This window comes from Molothrus aeneus, chromosome 5, assembly GCF_037042795.1.
Source record: "Molothrus aeneus isolate 106 chromosome 5, BPBGC_Maene_1.0, whole genome shotgun sequence".
NCBI lineage: Eukaryota > Metazoa > Chordata > Aves > Passeriformes > Icteridae > Molothrus > Molothrus aeneus.
Genome location: NC_089650.1, coordinates 42,087,033 through 42,107,941, shown reverse-complemented (window position 1 = coordinate 42,107,941; position 20,909 = coordinate 42,087,033). Strand labels below are relative to the sequence as shown.

Below are 20,909 nucleotides of genomic sequence, written 5' to 3'. Positions count from 1 at the left end.
CTGCTCAGTTGTAACACAGGTTAATAGAAACCATCATTCACCAGAGCACCTTCTCAGTTTCCTATTGGTCTTTATTATTTCTAGAAAATTGCATAATTGACTTTTTTGAATGCTAGAGTTTAAGAGGTGGGAGTGCCCTGAGCAAAGATCCTGAGGTATTTCACCTGTGACACAATGCTTCTCACAGCAGGAGGAGTCAGATTTTCCTGACACTAATGCATTCTGTCAGCATGAGTGCCCCCATGGCGATGAGTGTGAGCTGTTACATTTTGCTATTACAGAGAAGTATCCTCAGCTCACACTTAAAGAAGAGATAAAGTATGAAAACTATCTCCATCCATATAGAGAATTTAAGATTGATGAGTTCTTACAATAGACTGCTAACAGCCACATCTCGGCAGTGCATGCAGCACAATGACACTATTCTTATTTTGCATCGTTTCTATGCAATAGAAACAGGTTTATTTTACTAAACAAATTTATCACTACTCACCACCATTGTATCTTCTAGACTGAAATATGCTATTAGCATTCTTTCTCAATATGAGTAAAGTGTATTTTTGTGTCAGTCCTACGTAGAACCTTCAAGAATATGGAAGCTTTTGTTTCATGATACTTACAGAAAGAGTTTCAGTATATTAAAGTTTGAATAGAGGAGAAGACCATGAAAGACAGGTTTTTTCCTGATTTTAGCACAGAGAGATGAACTAATTCATGATGGCTAAGGCATTCCTTCGCACAAATCACAACTGGCTTATTTCCCACAAAAATTCTAGAGCTTGGTTGAAATCTCCTTCTGTGTTCTCTGGGAATTCATTGCCTGTGGAGTACCCTAACAAAGTAAATGCAGAGCACCAGGAATAAGAAGGCTGTCTGGGCCTGCTATGTTAGCTCTTTAAAAAAAGAGAGAGGGGCTATTCTGTAGAGTGGGGAAATGTGATCCCTTGAAGCAATGTGGCATTTAATTCCAGAGGCAAGAAAGAAATTTCCAAATTATTTCAAGAAAGTTTGGAATTATTTAAAAATAAAGTGAGAAATGTAGGAATGGTATGAAGACAGTAGTTTTCTTAGCTCTCAGGGAAGCAGTATTTCTTTTTCCAGGAGTTGTTACAATGGTCCAAATATATAAATATGGCTGTGTATTAGAGAAGAACTTTCTGTGTTCATGACATATAGCTCACACAGTATGGGAGTAGAGTCCACAACATTGCAGCCGAGAGCTATTGTATTTAGGATTTAAATTTTATTTAATTTTTAAATTATATAAATTCTGTCTGAAATGTAGTATATTCTCAGTTATGACATTTGCATTTCATTCATTTTTCTCACTTGTCTTGTTTCATGCTCTATATTACTCTTGTATTACACCATTAGCTTCCCTGTACTGTAAATGAACATTAAGATTGTTAGAAGCTTTGCAAGGCAGAGGAATGCAAAGGTAAAGCTGTTACTTAATTAACATGATAGATCATACAAAAAAAAATTAATTGTTTTTCAGTGGCCAGCTAAAATCAACAACAAAGTTACTATTGGTCCTGTCATGGTTAATAAACTTTTGGCCACCTAGAACTTTACAGACATACTTTTGCTGCAGGCTAGAAACTTGTTTGAACTTAAAAGATAGACATGACGTTCTCTAGCTCCTGATGTACACGCCCTCTCTCACCTGAGTCAGCCACTTACTGTTAATACCTTATGGTGTACAGCTGGTTGCATTCAACAAGACCTGCTTATCTACAACAATATGTTAATTATAATTTTCTTCATATAAAAGAAACTCTGACTTGAAGATCACTATCAGACCTTCAGCTGAAATGGCTGTCACAGTTTCAGATCCATGCCAGTTTGAAGCCATTCATCTGGTGGAGGTTGCCACTCTACTGCTGAAGCCTGCAGAATGGACTGGGTGCAGAGTCCTCATTTTAGGGTAAAGGCTGTTTACTTGGGAAAATAGCCACCTTTATAAGTGTGAATTTTATGAGTGCGATTGCCTAAATTAAGCAAACTGATGTTTAGGATGCTAGTGAATGATACTTTCTAAACAAAATGCAGGACATACATTTATAGAACTGAAGATTATCTTTTTGTGCCTGCTGGAAATCAGGTGTGCATGCTGAACTTAAAAAGCAAATCCAGTTTGGTCTGCAGATACAGGAGTGTGATTGTCCCTGCAGCAGGAAAGAGTGACAAAGGCCACTAAGATGTCACATTTGTAATAATCAGAGTGAGTAACCTGTAGCACTGGTGGGAAGGACTGTGGCAAAAAACATTGACAAGAGACAAGCTCCAAGAAGTATTTAGTTGACAGTAATCTCTGGGTAGTGATACTGTTCTCATGTACAAAGACATTTGAAGTAGGTAAAGAGAAATCTGCTGCTAAATCCCCTGCATCTCTCATTATTCAACCACAGCATGTGTTCCAAGATAAAAGGAAGCAATATTTTTATTAAATATTGTAATTTAAATGTAAATAGGAGAAATAAAGCCTCACTAAACAAGGGCTGTACCCACAACTTGTAAAGAAGAGAACTTGTGATATTAACACTTTGAAAGACCATCAGTTCTTCTAACCTATTCCTTAAATAAAGTTTTCATGGACAACTAATGTCAGAAGAACAGAAGGTTAAAGTTGCTATTTAAAAGAAAAGATGACAGGATACCAATAATATCTTACAAAGTAAGATTTTTCCTAGAGCCTGAATTTACCAACAGTATTAACTTCTTCCTAAAAAATTTTAAACGTCCTCATGTAACATACAAAAATTCATTATGAAGTCAGACAGAAGCTGAGCAGAAATGCTGAGGGTGAAAACACTCAGGAACAAAATTCAATGGGCACAGCTTTCTGCTCTTTCAGGTTTCTGCAGTAAGTTAGTCTTATGCAAATGGTTATAAACCAGACAAAACCCAGAGACTGACAGTGTTTCACTCTCATTTGCATCTCACAAGGCCATGCAGAATAGGACCCTGTATATGTGAGGGACTGTATGGAATGACATCACTCCATAGGAATTACACTGTTTTCACCTGGTGCTTTGTTATGAATTAAATAATTCATAATAATGAATTAAAATAGGATGGAACAAGTTCTTGGGGAAAAAAAAAAGGAACCCTAATGGAATTTCTGTGTACTCTTAATTGGCTTTGGGTTTTAAGGTGTTATAAGCTTACAGTCATGTTTTTTGCATATTGTAAATATTTTCATGTACTTCTTAATCTACTTGGACAAATGTTATATTGTGCTATGAAACCTAATCAAGTTCAGCTGAAAACCTCTGAAAATGGTTAGGTACACCTATTCAGACCTACAATGCAGCTAACATGACTGAATACTTTGCTTTCCATAGATAGAAGTACAAAAAGCCTAAATTTGTAAGACATGCAAAACAAAACACGCCAAAAACATTCTTAGAGTTTAGTCTCTACAAGTGAAAGAAAATAATACTAAAGTTCAGAGTAGCATGCAAAAACAAAAAAGCAAGAAAAAAGTCTTGTTCTTTGAAGGCATTATCCAGCTCCCAGGCTTCTAGTGACTTAGCTGGGAACAAGTTAAACCACTGTGAGAAAAGTTTACATAATAAATTCTAGATTTATTTTTGTTCCTTTATGCCTATACACAACTTGGTTAAAATCACAGCCTGTAGAAGGAATTCTATGCTATTGCTGTTAGATTTCTTTTAGCTGGCTTATATCTGAATATACAATATAGAAATACATCAGGCTTTATAAAATTTCGTTATGATTAAATATGTAACATTTAATCCTCCAAATGGCATGCTTACAGATTCGTTACTGGGCTGCTCATGATAAAGAAGCAGCTGCACAGCGGGTACAGGTGAGCAATCAAGAGTATTCAACCAAACTGGAAAACCTCAAGCCTAACACTCGCTACCATGTGGACGTGTCTGCCTTCAACAGTGCAGGCTATGGACCTCCCAGCAGCACCATTGATGTTGTTACAAGGAAAGCACGTAAGTAAATGGAGCATTAGGTCAAGTATAATCATGTCCACCATGTTTTCAAACATGGCTTCTTGTTCACATACCCAATGTTCTCTTCTCATATGGCATTGCTGCTTAGTCTGAAAATTTCTGCTAAAATTCTCCTTCCTCTCTTTTGTTGCCATATATAATGGGGATATCTTACAAAAGGCGGTAAAGAGGCTAAGATTATAGGCTCAAAGGAGGGTGACCTGAAAGCTCAGATCAGGTTGCTCAGGGTTTTCTCCAGCTGGATCTTGAAAACCTAAAGGGATAGAGACTGCACAACCTCTCTGAGAAACCTATTCCAGTCCCTGACTTATTCTGAGCATCTAGTCTGAGACTCTTAATTGATATTGTGCATTTTTGTTACTCATCCTCCTGCTGTGCCATCCAAGAGCCTGGATCCTTTTTGATAAACCCCTGGCCAGGATAGGGCACTCTTAGGTCCCCTCCTGTCTCACCTCCAGGGTGAGCAAGTGCAACTCTTTCACCTTTCTTTCACAAATAAAGTGTCCCAGATCCCTACCAGGTTGGTATTGCTCTGTTGTACTCACTCCAGATTACTAGTGTCTTTCAAGTATTGGGAATCCCAAAGCTGGACACAATATTCTAAATGATGAGCAGTTGAGACCAGCTATTGCTTAGGCGTCTATACACTGCATTTCTGTTTTGTCAATGATGAATAAAATGTGACCAGATGCCATTGTCATCAGCAGCAGAGCAGCAAATTCAGGCTGCCTTGAGAAGTGGGCGATCTGAATCTCACTCTAGAATTGACATACCATAACAGGTTTTTGAATATTGTTCCTGACTCAATGAGGATACCTAGCACTAGCATTGACTGAACAATGTAAGAAAAGCATCTTGTGTATTTAAAATGCAATTATCTGGGCTAAAAATGCATACAACTGATTTGAGGGTCTCTGTCAGTAAATAGTGTATTGTGCAACTTGCATCTGCAGGGTTCATTAATAAGAGCCCATTTTATAAGCTTTCTGTGTAAGTTATAATTAATGGTTTCTGCATTGGCGTACTGTTATTTCTGCTGATCTGAGTTAAATTATGTAGAAATGGCTGTAAATAATTGATTGAATGTTTGCTCTCTATGAATAAATATGACTTATGCCACATTTCTGGGAGATTCTGAAGGTAGTTGCATGCCAGCAAACACTGGTGGTCAGCAACATTGAGCGGTAATGTTGGCCACTTACATTCTGGCAACACAGAAAGGCAGACCCACAATGCAGCCACTGCACAAAGCCATCCAAAATTGCCTGGCTGGAGCTGTAGCAGTTCATTCCAGGAAGGAGACTATCCTTTGCTTATATATATGACAGCCTAATTTCCATTTTCATATTTTTACATGTCTCAATAAAAACATCATTGAACATTTATGAAACCTCATTTATGTGTACATTATACATATGTTTCTTTTCAGCTCCAAGCCAGCGCCCAAGAATTATCAGTTCTGTAAGATCTGGTTCAAGGTACATCATCACCTGGGATCACGTGAAGGCAATGTCAAATGAGTCTGCCGTTGAAGGATACAAAGTATGATATCTGAAAATATTTTTTATCTTTATGTATGCTTTGTGTAGTGCATTTTATAGACAGTGTTGAATCTTTGTATGTAATCAGACTTGCACACACTTGAATGCTGAAGAGGAAGGCATTATACTCAGCAATCGCAACCATCCAGTAGGCCTAGGGCAAAGCCTATGTCAATATGGTGAGAAAAAATTAGGGGACTGAAATTCATTTGGGTGGTAAATCACATTAGGGGAAAGTTCATAGCAGTGAATGCAACAACCTTATTTCCCACATGATCACATTTATTGTCTGTTGGTTTAAAATAATGTATAGAAAACTTATATACTTTATCGTTTTTCCTTTTATCAGTATGCATTGTTCCAGTTTTCCTTTCCCATCTCCATACAGGGGTTATAGTTCCTGAAACATGAGTTTTTAAAGTCTGGGAAGAAAGACAAAGGGAAGGGACCTCTACCATCAGTAGATGCAGTTACTCTGTAACCACAGCAAGTGTATATACTGACTATAGGGCATATAGAAAACTTCAGCTATTAATTCCTGTTTAATGTTGCTACTTGCTTGGCAGTAAGAAAATTAGTATCATACTCTTCATTTGCAAATTTGATTGTGGAGTTGCACTCCTTCCTGGGAATTGCTAATCATGTTTCACAGAGATTATTTCAGAAAGAAATAGGATCTTTTCTAAAGGTCCCAAAAGACAACTACCATCTCATTTGCAATAGTTTAGCATTATTGAGAGTTAATAATAAAATTGCTAATCGTCTCATTTATAAATTTTGTGTCAGAAAACCCAGCTGAGTTCTCATATTTTTATTTTATGGTCTCTGCCACCTTGCCTTGATATTCTCCATCACTTAATTACTTATTTTGAGTGTAAGTGCTAAACTTATTTTTCAAAAGGTGGCATAATTTTGTAACAGAAAATGAGAAGACATCCTGTCTAAATTCACCTTGTGTAAATATTTAAAAAGTTGTATTAGCCCCTAAGTTTATATATATATATATGTGTGTGGGTATATATAGTGTTTCATATAAATTAAAACCCAATACTTTTTCATTGACACAGTTTACAGAATGTATCATACAGAAATGTATCTTCATGGAAATGTAACATTTCAATAACTGTATTTACCATGACTTTCCTAGGTACTATATAGGCCAGATGGACAGCATGAAGGCAAGTTGTTTTCCACTGGAAAGCACACAATAGAGGTCCCAGTCCCCAGCGATGGTGAATATGTTGTTGAGGTGCGAGCACACAGTGAAGGAGGAGATGGAGAAGTAGCCCAAATAAAAATTTCAGGTGAGCAGATAACTTCCCTTTTTCTTTGCCACATTCCTTGGAAATTTTGGACTGAGTGTTTTCCTCTTGCATGCTATTGAGAGATGGGCACACCCAAAATTGGAAAGATAGCCCTTCAGGAGTGACTGCACTGAGAATAAGAGTATATCTTAAAACATTTCTGAGGACTCATAGCACACACACAGGACACTCCTGTAGCAGTCCAGCTCAATCCTAGAAGCACTGCCAATCTTCCAAATACCAGAGTGCTTTTACTGGTGCCCCCGGTTAGGCTACCACTTCTAGTAATGTCCCACAGGCATAACTACATGGTGCAGACCTCAGGATCTAGGTGTCAGCTTGCAATAACCCCATAGGCCTAGCACCTTTTGCCTCTATGTCATTCCTTTGACAACTGCCACTAAATGGAAAATAATAGAGAAAAGGAATGGTCCACAGTGATCCACAGACCTCTTGCTGGGGAAGTTCCACTTCTCAGTGAGAAGGGGATCTGTGGCACAAAAATTATAAATAAGCAGTGAGAAACTCCACATGCTCTAATTCAGAGTGGTCTGGATGACTGGTAAAGAAGAGAAGGGACCGTGGCTTAGGATAATTCAAATTTGGCTTAATGTTGACTATGAATACAAGTTCAGACATGGTCTGCACATCTCCTTCCTGTTAGTTTTTTATCTTAAGTAGTTCCTTGGCACTGTTTGGTATGAAAGAGAACATATGAATAGACATCAAGGAATTGGATAGTTTCTTTGCAAGGTTATAATTCCATCACTTACATTGTATTCTTGTATTTTTAATCTAAAAAATTAACCCAGGGAATAGAAAGGATTAAATGTCAAAAATATTCTTATCACAGAAGCAATGCAATCATTATTGTGGCTTTTTAAAAAGAACAATGTTTATGCTGTATTATCTGTACTGTGGGGGAAGCTGCCCGTGCCTAAAGGAGTGGACCTCCCATCTGCAGGTTTCCAATAATATACACAGTTTATATAATCTGGTGTGAGCTCATGAGTATCACCATTTTTGTTTGTATTAAGTTTTTATTTTGTGTTTATTTTGTTCTTATGAATACCTGCACAGTAGACACATTTTACCTATTTTTTTTTTATCTATGTTTTTCTGGCTTTGGTGTCCGAGCATTGTTTCCTTTTGTAGCTGTTGTTAGATTAAAGAGTGTTTTTGTGTCTAATACATTGTTCCCATTAAGAACTGTATCTATACTAGCCAAGTGACTAATCAAATGTTTAAAACACTGTCTGCCTTGAATTTCTCCTCAATAACAATCATCAGGTCTTAAATAAATTCATCAACTCTTTTCTTCACCTCTCCAGCTTCTGATACTTCCTTTAAGACTAGATACTATATATGCACTCTGTTCAACTCAGCTGTCTGCAGAGATATTCTCACCTCCCCACACTTAACTACTTCCAGCATTATTCATGAAAGGCTTTCATTAGCCATTTATTACCTTTCATGGGGCTATGAGATTATGTTCATCTTGTTTGTCCAATACCATCTCTAAATTCTTCCTGGAATCCATACTTTCCAGGATGCACTATCTCATCATTTGCAGAGTACCACCGCAGGGTCATGTCTCTTTTTAACTTTGTGTTTAATTTTGCCTGTGGCTATGACAAAGCACAGTTGGTTTGAATGGTTCAAGTCCCTGTCTGAATTTTTGTATTAATCTGTTGTTGTCTCTATTTGCCATCTTGGTTCCATAGGTGCTTACTTCTGCTGCTTTTGATATAAATATATGGATTGCATTCAGTCCAGAGCTGTTCAGTGTGGAATTGCACTAGAAATTCAGAGCCCATTCTTCAATAATTGTGGTTTGAAATCTGCTAGTGTCTGACTTCTTAATCCATTTAGCATATGTGTTAATTGTGTGTACCATGTTCTATGAGACTATTTTAGGATAGTAAGTCAACCACTTTAAAAAATCTGAAATATATTGTTGTATTATCATTCACTGGGACAATCACTTTTAATATGTTTTATAAGTCACAAAAATGTTTAGGGAACTCCTGTCTTCAGGACATGTCCTAAGTATCTTTGTATCAACCATGTGTTACAGCCTGCCATTGGTGTGGTGCAAAGGCCTTTAGGTTGCAGCTGGCAGATTATTTCCCAGAGCATCGTGTCAGTGCAATGTCAAGCCCAAGCTGATCAGTCTTGCCAAGACTGTGACCTGTCCCAAGTATGTCTGTACAGAATTAGCACCACTGGGAGAGTTAGCACCCTGCTAATGCTGATTTGCAGAGTTTTGCATTAAACTGTCTTCTGCACTGCAGACAAGTTCTCATCCATAAATTGTACCACACACCAGCTAGACAGACAGGGACTGTGCCTCTGCTAACCTAGACAGAGACAGCATTCCCTGGACTCAGTTTAGGAAAGTTTGAAAAAGAGACAAAAGGCAAGGTATTCTCTTTGGAACACATAGTATACAGGCAATCAGGAAAGAATTTCAGGTTATTTCTAGGCTGCTTTTCCAAAAAGCAGAACAAAGTATAATTTTAATGCCTACACATGGCAAATTATGTCTGCTAATTTTTATTTTTAAGGAAATCTTCCAGTAATGGATTAGGGTTTAGAATAATTATCTCAAAAGAATGATAGAGTAGTTAATTTTTTTTTTTTAAATTACGGTTTTTCTCAGAGAATTGCAAAGAAGAGAAGATGTAGTTTGATAGGAATGTATGTTGTGGTGCTTGACTGACCAAAATGGAAGTTACATATTTACACAGAGATGTAAACAATAGTTAAAGCAAAACATAAGGAGTCTTACCAAACTCAGAGAGGAATATTGCCTTACATGACCTTTAGGCATCTGATTCCAGTGTTTGCAAACCTACCTAATTTTGTGCAGAAGTGAATGGGGAGAATTAAGTAGCTAGGGCAGAGGTTCCAAATAGTCTATATGACCAGGAATGGCAGGATCTTAAACAAGGAGTGTCTGCAACACCAGTGTGTCATCCAAGTGGGTGTTTCCCTGCTGTTCACTGGGTATCAAATCCAAAGTAATCTACATAATATGGCTGAGTTAGGTGTCTAAGTTCCCATTATAATCAGTTGTCATTTAGGGTGTAATTCAGAATGTTAAATAAAGCCTGTAGCATTTGAGATGCCCCAGTTTACCAGGGACATCCTGGGGCATCTCAAATGCTACGTCCAGGGACACAATTCTGACAGGCATGACATGAAATACAGGGAACCTGAGGCCTTCTGGATAGGTAGGTTGTCTTAGTTTGCAACAAATTTGGAGAGGAACTTCCAAAGGGATGGTTCCTTAAAGGGCAAAATTCAGCAGTCCTTCCCTCCACCTGTTTAGGTGATAAACTTCCTTCAAGAAAAGTGGAAAAAACTGTTTATTTAACAAGCAAAGTATTTATAAGCATAAAAAATGAATAATATTCAACAATAAAACCTTTTGCTGTTTTGAAGAGAGGGCAAATTCAGAAAGCCCTTCTGTAGTTCAGAGAGAGTGCTCTGTGGGTGTTTCTGGCTCACTGAGTGTCTCTCAGTCCCTCTGGTGCTGGAGTGCAGTGTCCTGGGCCCTCAGTGTGCCACAAGTGGGAGCCCACAGTGTTTTTTTCCTGGGTTTTTTGTCCAGAGCAGGTTTGAACAGTTCCAGGAAAAGAAGAAGCCGCAGTCTGAGGAACTTCTCTGCCTCAGCTAGCTAAAAACTAACTAAAAGCAAAGGAGAGCTCTCTCCCACTCCCTGTCTGTGCTGCAGACAATGTGCGCTCAGAGGCACCTGCAGCTCTTGTCTCCTTGGTTTTGAATACAGCCCTGAAAAAATTCCACTGCTTTTCCTTCTCTCTCAGATCTATTTTTAAAGGAAGTTCTTTCTGGGCTAAACAGATGATGGGAATGTAATTCAGCATCATAAAGTCATCCCAGCACACAGGTGGAGGCCAGACAGGACACCAGCACACATCTTTTATCCTATATTTCAGGTTCAGGAGCACTAACTGGCCCTGAGGTCCTAACATAGGAACTAAAATTGTAGCATGTTTTAACTAACATAATTACATTTGAAATTCAAATGGAAAAGAAACTAGAAGTAGATTTTATTTCTATCTCAATTCCTTGTTCAAGGGAAAAAACCTCCTTTTTGTTTTCTTCATCCTCTCCCATCTCACAGAAAACCCAGTCACCTGCAGAAGGGGGAGGCAAATATCCTGCAGCCACTTTGCTCTCATGTAACCAGTCAGCTTCCAACAGGTTACACTATTTTAGTTGAGAGTGATACAAGTTTATCAAACAGTATCTGAAGCTACCTCACATGCCTTTCTTTTTAGTGAACATCTTGAAATAAAAGTTCTTATATAATAACTCTCTGTATATGTGCATTCCAGCATACAGCTATAACCAGTGTAAAATACAGCCACGATCTTTTGTATTTTATTGGCCAGTGCCTGTCGTAGAGCAAGGAGCTTTATTTTTTAAGCCATTATAGTGAATTAATGAGCTACACAATTTAAAATTCATTTTTGAGTTACCACAACCAGATGAAGGTTGGAATGACTTGTTTAACCAATGGAGTCTTTTTCAAGAGTTAATAGCTTATCTGTTTCCTTTGAAATACAGTAAAGGCTGAGAAATTTTTTTGTCTCTTGCATGAGTTTTGGACTGCAGTGCTTTGTCATATTACTAAAATTAGTGTAATCAAAACAATCTTGCAATTAGTAGGAACTAAAACCATATGGTGCTTAGTTCTTTTTTCACTTCACTTGTGTAACTGCACTGGCCCCAGTGCAGTTGCTTTATGCCAGAGTAAGGAAAAAAAGAATGAAGCTCTCAAGTTTTAAATATTCATCCAGAGTGGGAAAGAGGGAAGGGTTACTCTTCTTATTTGAATAAATATTGGGGAAGAAAGGGAAGTACCATACACCTTCAGCTTCACATGTGAAATCAGGTTAATGTCTCAGTTTTAATAGTGGCATGGAGAAAGAATAATTTAGGTATTGTATATGCTTATAGCAAGAGAACAAAATTACAGTTTCTCTGTGTTCAGTGCACACACACACACATATATATATACACATATGAATTCCATTTGCCAGAGGCATGTTTTTGGATCCTGAAATAGCATTTACTTTGAAGTACAGCTCTTTCAAAGGAAAATGCATAAATTTTGCCTGTACTAATTTACACAATCCTTTTAATTATTTATCTTTTAATTTTTTCAGTTACTATTTAAAAGGGGACAAATGTTTGTTGCACACATTAGTACCAAGTAAGTCAGGTGATCATTCACTTCTCATGTGGTATAATCACAACCTTTTGATTTGAAAATGCCCATCTGTTGCAAAAGCTGTTGTAGTAATAAGAGGAGGAGAACACAGATAAAAATCATAATACTGAAGAAAACAGATTCTACCTAGTTGGGGCAGGACAGTCCTTTGTTCCTCACCTTGGAACTTCTTATGCATCTTGTACAAGAATACAGCAAAAAGCTTCTACTGAACTAAAAGTACATTTCTGAAAGAGCTCTCCTCTAAAAGAAGAGTAACTTTCAAAATGCATTTGCTGTTGTCTCACTACTGAAAAATTAATTAGAAAATACTCAGAATGCCCTCTAACCTGGTACATACATATGCTTAAAACAACATATTTTGTTCTCTGCTGTTTTTCTTGATTTTTCTTCATCATCACATTTCATTTCATCACAATTCTAATTTATTGGTATTGCCTTCTTCCAAGCCTTAGTTTGATTGAATAAGGTGACATACTCAGTGATAGAATAAGTGTTATCTTGAACAGCCATATTCTCATTAATTTCAATTTTTTTCTCTTTTTCTTCTATTCAAACTCAAAGTTTGGACAGATGGTGGAAGTATTTTCATATCTAGTTATGTTTTCTTAGTCTGCATTATCCTGTGATAATCCCTGTTTCCTTTCTTCCTTTCTGCAGTGACTTTAATGCCCAATTTAAGACTTTTTCTGCCTTGCTGAAGAGCAAGGTCAATTGAAGCTGATCTGTCCTGCTGGACTAGTTTATTTTCTTTGCTGCTTCTCAGTCCATTATTTTTATTGTCTGCCTATTTTTTGTGTTGTTCTCCAGCCCTGGGTGCTGCTTGTTGCCACTGATTGTTCCTTGTGGTGCTGCAGTACTCAGGGAGCAGAGGGAGGGAGGCTGTGCCACCATTTTGCACCTGAAGAGTTTCTGCTGTTTACCCATTGCACCCTGTGGCTTTTTAAATGTGGACTATTTGCAAGTCAAAAAGAGTGACACAGCTGGTATATAGTTGGGCTGAATTTATTTGTAAGAAAAATTCACAAACCCCAATTTTCTTGAACAAGGGGGAGTAGAAATCCCTCAACATGCCAACTGGCCAAAGAAGATGGTCTGCCTAGGTCACAGAAGAATCTCTTCATGCTATTATTTGTTGTGTGCACAACTTTAAGAGTATATTTTATGAAAAAATATTACCATTGGTCTTCTACTTTACTCTCCATGCAAAAGAATCTGTAAGGCATATTAGTATATGTGAGGGGGAAGAGGTATTTGAGAAATAACCTATGTTTGTTGACAGCCAAGTAATAACCCAACAACTGAAAATTTTCTGATTTTTTTTGGAGTCCAGGTCATCTTTTCATGTTGGCAGCCCAGGTCTGTGGCAGGGCTAGAATCAATGAAATAGAAGCTCCAGCTGCTGACAATGCCAAGGTTCCAGATGCTATTGCCAGAAGAAAACAAAATGTTTCCTTGACAGAATTTTCAAGTAGGAGAGGACAGACTAACATAATGGGGTAGAAAAACCACCCAGACCATCAGCAGCAATTTAAATATGTTTTTCTTAGGATAGTTGAAGCTGTTCCCCAGATGCACAGCAAACCTTAGCACAGCCCAAAGCATGAGCAGATGGACAGACAGCTTTGTTTCCATCCCATACATCTACTCTACTGCAAAAACAGTAAATCACAGAGTTGTGAATCACTCCATAGTGAAAGGTTTATGGTGCAGTCAAGAGGAAAATTTCCTCATGCACAAAAAAAGGTTTCCTAGACAAGGGAAGGTTGGATGCTTGATTTAGTAATGATGCCAGTGATGCAAGATAAGTATATTATGATTAGTTCCATTATTTTCCGTTTTCCATGAATAGGGATAACAGAATTTAAATCCTGTCACCTGATACGACCTATTTCTTTTGCAGTAGTCTTTGAAGAAATTATATTTCACCCCATTTCTGTTTTCCTGTTCTACCTGAGTAAATATGAAAACACTGAGAAAACAGATACAAATGAAGCCTAATAGTTGATATAGAAATTAATGACTGGACTAGGCAAAAACCCCTTCATTTTTTCAGATGGCCTATTTTTTTCACACAGAAGTGGACAAACTTAGACTCGAGGAGAAACAGAATAGAAGAAGGCTTTACAATTAACCTTCTTGTAGTAAAAAGGAGAGCTAAAAACCAGATAGCCCTAATGGAATATAGGTCCTTGGATCCTGCACCAAAAGGAGAGTATTATTTACAGGAAAATGAGTAGGAGTTTGGTCATTCTTTCAGAAAATAAAGGAATCTGTTTTGCAAAACAGTCACAAAGACAGACTGTCATGAGTGAGTTTTTAGGTTGTTTGAAGAATCAACAGCAAAGGTATCAGCAAAAGCAGATTTAATGTAAAAATGAAAGTACAACAAAGTTTGTTGGTAAGGTTCACTCTTTTACTTACTAGATGGACAAAGCACACAGAGAAAAATCAGAATAAAATCTAAAATCAATCTGTCTAAAACTAAAATCAACCTCAAATTATCCACATGGAGGCAGGGAATGGCAAAAGGTATGGATGGGGAAGGGTAAAGATAAAAAGGAATAAGGGACATTCTCTGGTTGTGCCAGAATGTTTCAAGGGGACCCCCTTCACCAAACTTAGCCTTCAGCTTGACCAACAGTTTAGGCCTAGTGGTTTTAGCAGCACTTAAACTTAACAGCACTTAATCAATAGCCTAAGTCAAACAATTTAAGAAAAGGTTCTGTAGAATTTACTGTAAACACATCAGTAACTCTCTTATGGGCCTGACTTACGAATCCAACATACTTGAGAATCTGAGAGCAACGCTCACAGTGCATTTGCTGTGGCATATTCACACTCACACGCACACAGACCTAAAGGAGTGTGTGAATAATTCCCATTGAGTTTAGGGAAGAGCTCGTGTTAAATGTATTTGCATCTTCACAGGCAAAGGGTTGAGCCTTAAGGAGGGGGATTATCAGCCCAGGCTGTGTCCTTGGCATTCATCGGCAGTCCCCTGAGCTTAACAAACTTGAGTTTGCTGGCTCTGAGAGGCCCCACTCAGAGGGAGGTTGCAGCTTGCTGAGGTCCGGAAGAGATCTCAAAGGTCCTTTTTTTTTCACAATGAAAAGACATTGATGTTGGGAAAAGGGCCAAAAATATCGTATATAAAGATAAGTAACATTTAAAGAAAATAATGATGTAACAAATTGTCACAAAGGCTTAAGAAATACATCAAAGTTGGAACTGTTTTAATGCATGCTTCATTTAGGCATTGATTTTATTTCCTTTGAGTATATTTGGAAGACTGTTGCATACTTTCAAGATGTCAGTAAAATTTAGGATCTCCTTTCAGAAATGTGAAAGTTTCATCCTGGATGTTATGTGATTGAGATGGCAACAGAGAATTTAAAATAGTAATAGAAAGCTGTGAATTAGTAGAACTTTACAAGAAGTTTCTGTGATACATAAAGATCAAGCTGAAGGAAAAGCCATCGAGCAGTTCTTCTTTTCATTTACTCAGACAGATGAACAACGACTTGTGTGAGAAAGGTTTCTGAGAAGAGGAGACAGGAAAAAACATTAGGTTAACTGCATGCATCCCATACAGATTTTATCTGATGTTCAACTACATTCTGGGTACATGTTTCTCTAGATAGTGTAGACCTAAACTTAAAAATTATCTGCTGAAGGAATTATATACCAGACAGTAGTAAAGCCTGTGCAAGATTTCACTATTTTTGCTTCAGACTGTTGGGATGAAAAAAAAAAGAGCAACAACAAAAACCCAAAACAAACCGAACCAAACCAAAAAATACCAACAACAAAAAAAAAACCCACAAAAAAAACCCTACCAAAAACCAAACCAACCAAAGAAAAAGACAAAAAAATAAAAGACAAACCAAAAAAACCCAAACCAAAACAAAAAAACACACACAAAAAAACCCCAAAACAAAACAAAAAACCCAAACAAAAAAACCCAGCCAAATTTAAGGGCATGTGTTTTGTTTATTTAAAAGATGTGAGGACTCTTGATAGTAAGTTCACACATGGTGCATTAGAGTGGTGGTTGGGTTGTGTGATGCTGATTTGGTTTTGATGCTGATTTTGATAGTTTTAGTTTGCAGTTGCTTGCACACTGGATCCATAAAATGCTGATTGAGAGGAGAGATCACACATTACAACACTGAGGAGAGAAAGAATATTTAGGCACTACATATATCCAGCTCATACCTGGCCAGACTTCAGACGGAGCTTACTAATCCTTCTCTTTTAATTTACATCCACATGTTTATTTGTACACTTCCACTGAGTCTTTATCTGGCATTTCTCTAGCTTTTAAAGGTTGATAAAACTGACAGATCACAATTGCATTACTGAGCAGAATTTTATTTTTTTAATTCTTGTAGTTTATTCTTAGGCAAAACTTTTCTTAACTTTCATTCATGAGCTACAGGAGTGTTCTGATGTCATGCAATGGCAAATAATGTTTCCAGTAAAGTATGGATCCTTACATGTAGGTCAGTAATCTAACAAGAAAGAAAAAGATGATCTGCTCAATGTGCATTTATCCTGCTAATGTTCTGTTAATGTGTTGTCCAAGGATAGGACTTGCTTTATTTAAGAAAACTGGTAAATATATCTCTGCAACAGTGCCTAAACCTTGTAAGGAATCACTATAATAGAGGTGAATTGCTAACTATTCTGGAGCCAGTAAGCACATCTCAGGGGAAGATTTATTATTCCTTTTTCTCTGTAGAACAGCAACATGCAAAGAGATGTTTCCTCATACTTGCACATCATTCAACTTTACTCAGCAAACTTTTTGTCTTGTTTTTCTTCATTAGAAGTGTTCAAAATATTTATTTGCGTCTTTCCAACTGCATTATCCTGGTCTGACAAAAGCAGAATACATTTTCTGTGGATATTCTTAAACACAAAACCTGGAGTTTTTCCCCTATGGCTTCATTCATTAAGAACCTGTACTCTGATATTTAAGAACAAAAACAAAACATTAATGTGCTTCATAAATCACTAAAAAATAAGATAAATATACCCCTGTGCTTTCACAGTTGGTCATGCTGTGCTTGTTTTTAGGCCTGCTGAAATCTCTGCTGCTCAGTTTGTGCATTACCTTCTCAGTATGGTTTTTCTTCATTTAACATTTTCTGGAGAGCTGTCCAGTGGGCCTGTTCCAGCAATGCCTTCAGCACCAGCTGCAAGCACCTCTGTGCTGAGTGTTCAGCAGCAGTAAGCTGGGTCCTGCACTGCCCATCTACCATCCTGGTATAGACAAGCCCTCCCTGGGGTGAAAGAATATCCAGTTCTCAGGCTCCTTTGGCCCATCTCCAAGACTGACAGCCTGCACAGTTTGGCTGGGTTGTTTTCTCATATAGATGCTTCTTAACAGGGAGCTGGACCATCGCAGCACAAACCTCTGAACAATAGCAATTCTTATTTTTGTTTGTCAGAGCGAGTCATGTAAAGTTTGTAAACCATAGATTAATATTTTATGTCTTAAAATATTTGTTTAAGAAATACCCTTGTGACTTTAACAGACATAAATGCCACACTACTAGAAGTCGGCCATCTGGACTTTGTAGTCTGGCAGGTAAACAAACGGACCAGGCTCTTTGACATCTCTCAGATTATTGCTGTTCAAATGAGCATTAACATTTCCAAAGGTGTCTCTTTGCTTTGTCACATTTCAAAGACTCCATTAATTTTGTTTTCACAAGCTTAAATATTTATTTTGACCTTTTCCCTTCTGGTATAATAACCTCCTGGCTTGTCAGACTGGCCAAATCAAAATACACTGATGTGTCCTGAATGGCCTTGTTTCTTGTATAAACATGCTGCATAAACATGCAGCTCTGGCAGAACAAAGGAGCGAGTCCTCCGCCCTACTGTAACAAGTCTCTGTCCATTGCAGATTATTCATCCAGGTAGGGGCTGTGCTGAGATATGCCAGCTGGTTTCCAGCCTCCATACTCTGTCGAATTCAGGGTTGTTCCCCCACTGCAAGTGGTGCTGCAGTCAGACCCATACTGTGTTGTTTTCTGTTCGATGCACAGGTGCCGCTGTTGGAGTACCAACTCTGCTCCTGGTCCTAGTGGTGCCTGCCCTGGGTGTCCTTGCCTGCTCGGGATTCTGAATGTAGCTGGATTCACCTTGTCCTCCACATTACACAAAGGATTCCCTTTGATGATGAGGACCACGATTCTTTTTGATTCCTGTGTCACCATCCTAAGCCAAATAAATTACACTTTAAAAAGAATTACCCTACCGATTTCCTATGAACTTTAAGAGGACTGAGGCATCCAGGAACTCCTTCATGAAGTAATCAACTTTTGAACGGCTAAGAATTTTTAACTTGTTCCAATATGCCTTATAAAACACTTATGCTGATCTGTGACAGTTGCATGATTCGGTCCAATGGGGCAAGTTACAGTGTTAAAACCCAATAACATAGGCTGTACAGTGAAAGTAAAATCACCATACGTAGGTGCTTTAACTTGAATAACAAATTGTGAAATATAATAGAGATTGAAATGTTGATTGTATGTGATAAATGTAAGAGTACTGCGTCTGTCTGTACTATCCTATATGTTTTGTGTACTGCATATTTTTGAATAGCCCCGTCATCATTTATTGGGATCACTGGTTTTAGAGAGACAGTCAAAGCAAAAACATTTAATTATTTAGAGCTATATTTCTTGAGGTCATTGGATAGAATTTGAAGGAATTGAAATAAAAGTCAGTGATAAGGATTTTTTGTTTTAAATATGTTCACCCAAGCATGTATAGCATGCTCAGCTTAAAGGAATTTACCTGTGCTTCACTGACCCGAGATTTATTATATTCTTTTCTGAAAAGAATTCTGTTGAAAAATTCTGTTATGGTAATTGTTGCTGGTTTTGGGAGTCAAATGTCAGCTTTCAGGGAAGCAGCGTAATGTATTGGTTTTGATTTAGTCTTATTCCTATTGTTATTATTAAGGTAGCAATATAACACTTAGGAGTTTGGAGATGAAGTCCATGCTAAGAACAGCCAAGTGGACCATGAAATGGTAGGAAACGTATGTTATTTTTTAGAGTGAAAAGATTTAAAATATAAAAAAAAAAGATATACAATAAATGGCAAAAGCAGAGTAGCACAGTAAAAAAATTATTATATTTACATTTTTATGCTGCAGACACCAGGTGTTACCTTCCTGTATTGAAGGCATACATTTGGGGGAACTATATGCTTTTTCAAGAACTTGATATTATTCTAATGTTCATAGTGTTGTAAATAAGAGTTTTAAAGTTCTGAGACCATTTCTCTATTTGACAGAGTACTGGATGATCCAACTGTGTGTTAGTACGTGAAAGTCAGATCCCAACTGTTAGTCAAAGCTACGTGTTTACTATGGCCTTTTCAAAATGGGAATCTATTAGAGATAGAGAATGTTTTTGTTCTGACTGTGTCTAGAGTGTTTCAGTGCTGGGTTTCTTTGTTGGTTTGTTTGGGGTTTTTTAAGTTGTTAAAGAAATGCGCATTCCTTTCATTTTCCATGGTATGCTGGGAATTAGTTTGGGTGTGAATGATGAAGAAACACAGTGGTGTTGAATCAGCTGGCTCAAGTAATAGTGCAATGTCTGATGCTTCAAGAATTATAAGCTTTGAATCATATTTTATTAGCACAACCTTGCTAGCTACTTAGAAATAGATTTTATCTTTTTAGAACTGATACTGTAGAGGTCCGTAATAATATTTACATGAAGCAAGAATAGGTCTATTAATAATTTACACCCTTTCCTTTTATTTGTATAATTTTGTACTATATATTTACATGTAAAAGTGTAGAGTCTTCATTAATAAATATCAATAATATGGTTTTAGTTTAATTTTAACTATTTGTTACAAGAAGAAAATTTTTTAAATAGGCAAAAGTGATACTCCCCTATAGAGGAATGTCAAAGTGTCAAACACTACTCAGTTTCATAAATTGTATAATTATTTGAAAGAGAAATGAGCTGTCTTCATACATAAGAGACTTATATGCTGTAAGCCTTCTGTACAAAAAATGTGTTTTATTGTGCTTCATTTGGTTTTGTTCTTTTGCAGTAAGACTCATTTTTATATAATATACAACCACAAGTACATATTTTGCCAAATGCATGATTGCCTTTTACTTTTCTAATACATGATGTAAGAAGCAAAACTGTTTCATTTTGCATGGAAATGACCTGGGACGGAAAGCCACTTCTCTTTTTTTAAATCAGCAACATGGATGAGGTAGGTGTCACATACTGATCAGATAGTTGGAGAATTTTCTGTTTCACATAATTGTGTAAATTTGACTGGGACCTTCAGCTTCAAATTGTTGTCAAGAAAAACTAACTAATGTATCATCTGCTTTAAAATGCAAGGTTCTTAATTAAAGTTTATATAGATAGACATATTTGTTGTTTCCTTATATTTCAGGAAAATTGATATTGCTATTATTTGATACTGATGAATATTGAACTGGTTTTTTAGTTACTTTTTATCTTTTCTTTTCAAAGGAGTAGAACAGGACTGTGCTTTGTCCTTTTTATGAATGAAAAGTAAATGACAATTAAATAAATGTATTAATGTTACTCAAAGTATTATAACTGTCTTTTGAATTGGAGCTTTCTAATTTCATAACAGCAATGTGGTCATTTGTGATAGTAAAGGTATGGATAGAATGAAGTCCTGTGTATCCCTGCCCTGCCTTCCTGTGACTATTGCTGGAGTTTAAGAGCTTTTCTGCATTATTTGCTTTGATTATAGGTAATACAGATAGAAAGACTTTCCT

At 37.1% G+C, this 20,909-nt stretch overlaps 1 protein-coding gene across 1 annotated transcript in view; it reads left to right on the top strand.

Moving 5' to 3' along the window:
* CNTN1 (contactin 1) overlaps nt 1-20,709 on the top strand; it is a 211,048-nt gene extending 190,339 nt beyond the window's left edge. Inside the window, exons 21-24 of the mRNA XM_066550414.1 lie at nt 3,785-3,971; nt 5,422-5,534; nt 6,681-6,837; nt 18,160-20,709. Of these exons, the coding sequence (XP_066406511.1) occupies nt 3,785-3,971; nt 5,422-5,534; nt 6,681-6,837; nt 18,160-18,239 (537 nt within the window). The 3' untranslated portion in view covers nt 18,240-20,709. The remainder of the gene's footprint in view (nt 1-3,784; nt 3,972-5,421; nt 5,535-6,680; nt 6,838-18,159) is intronic.
* Nucleotides 20,710-20,909: the final 200 nt, after the last annotated feature.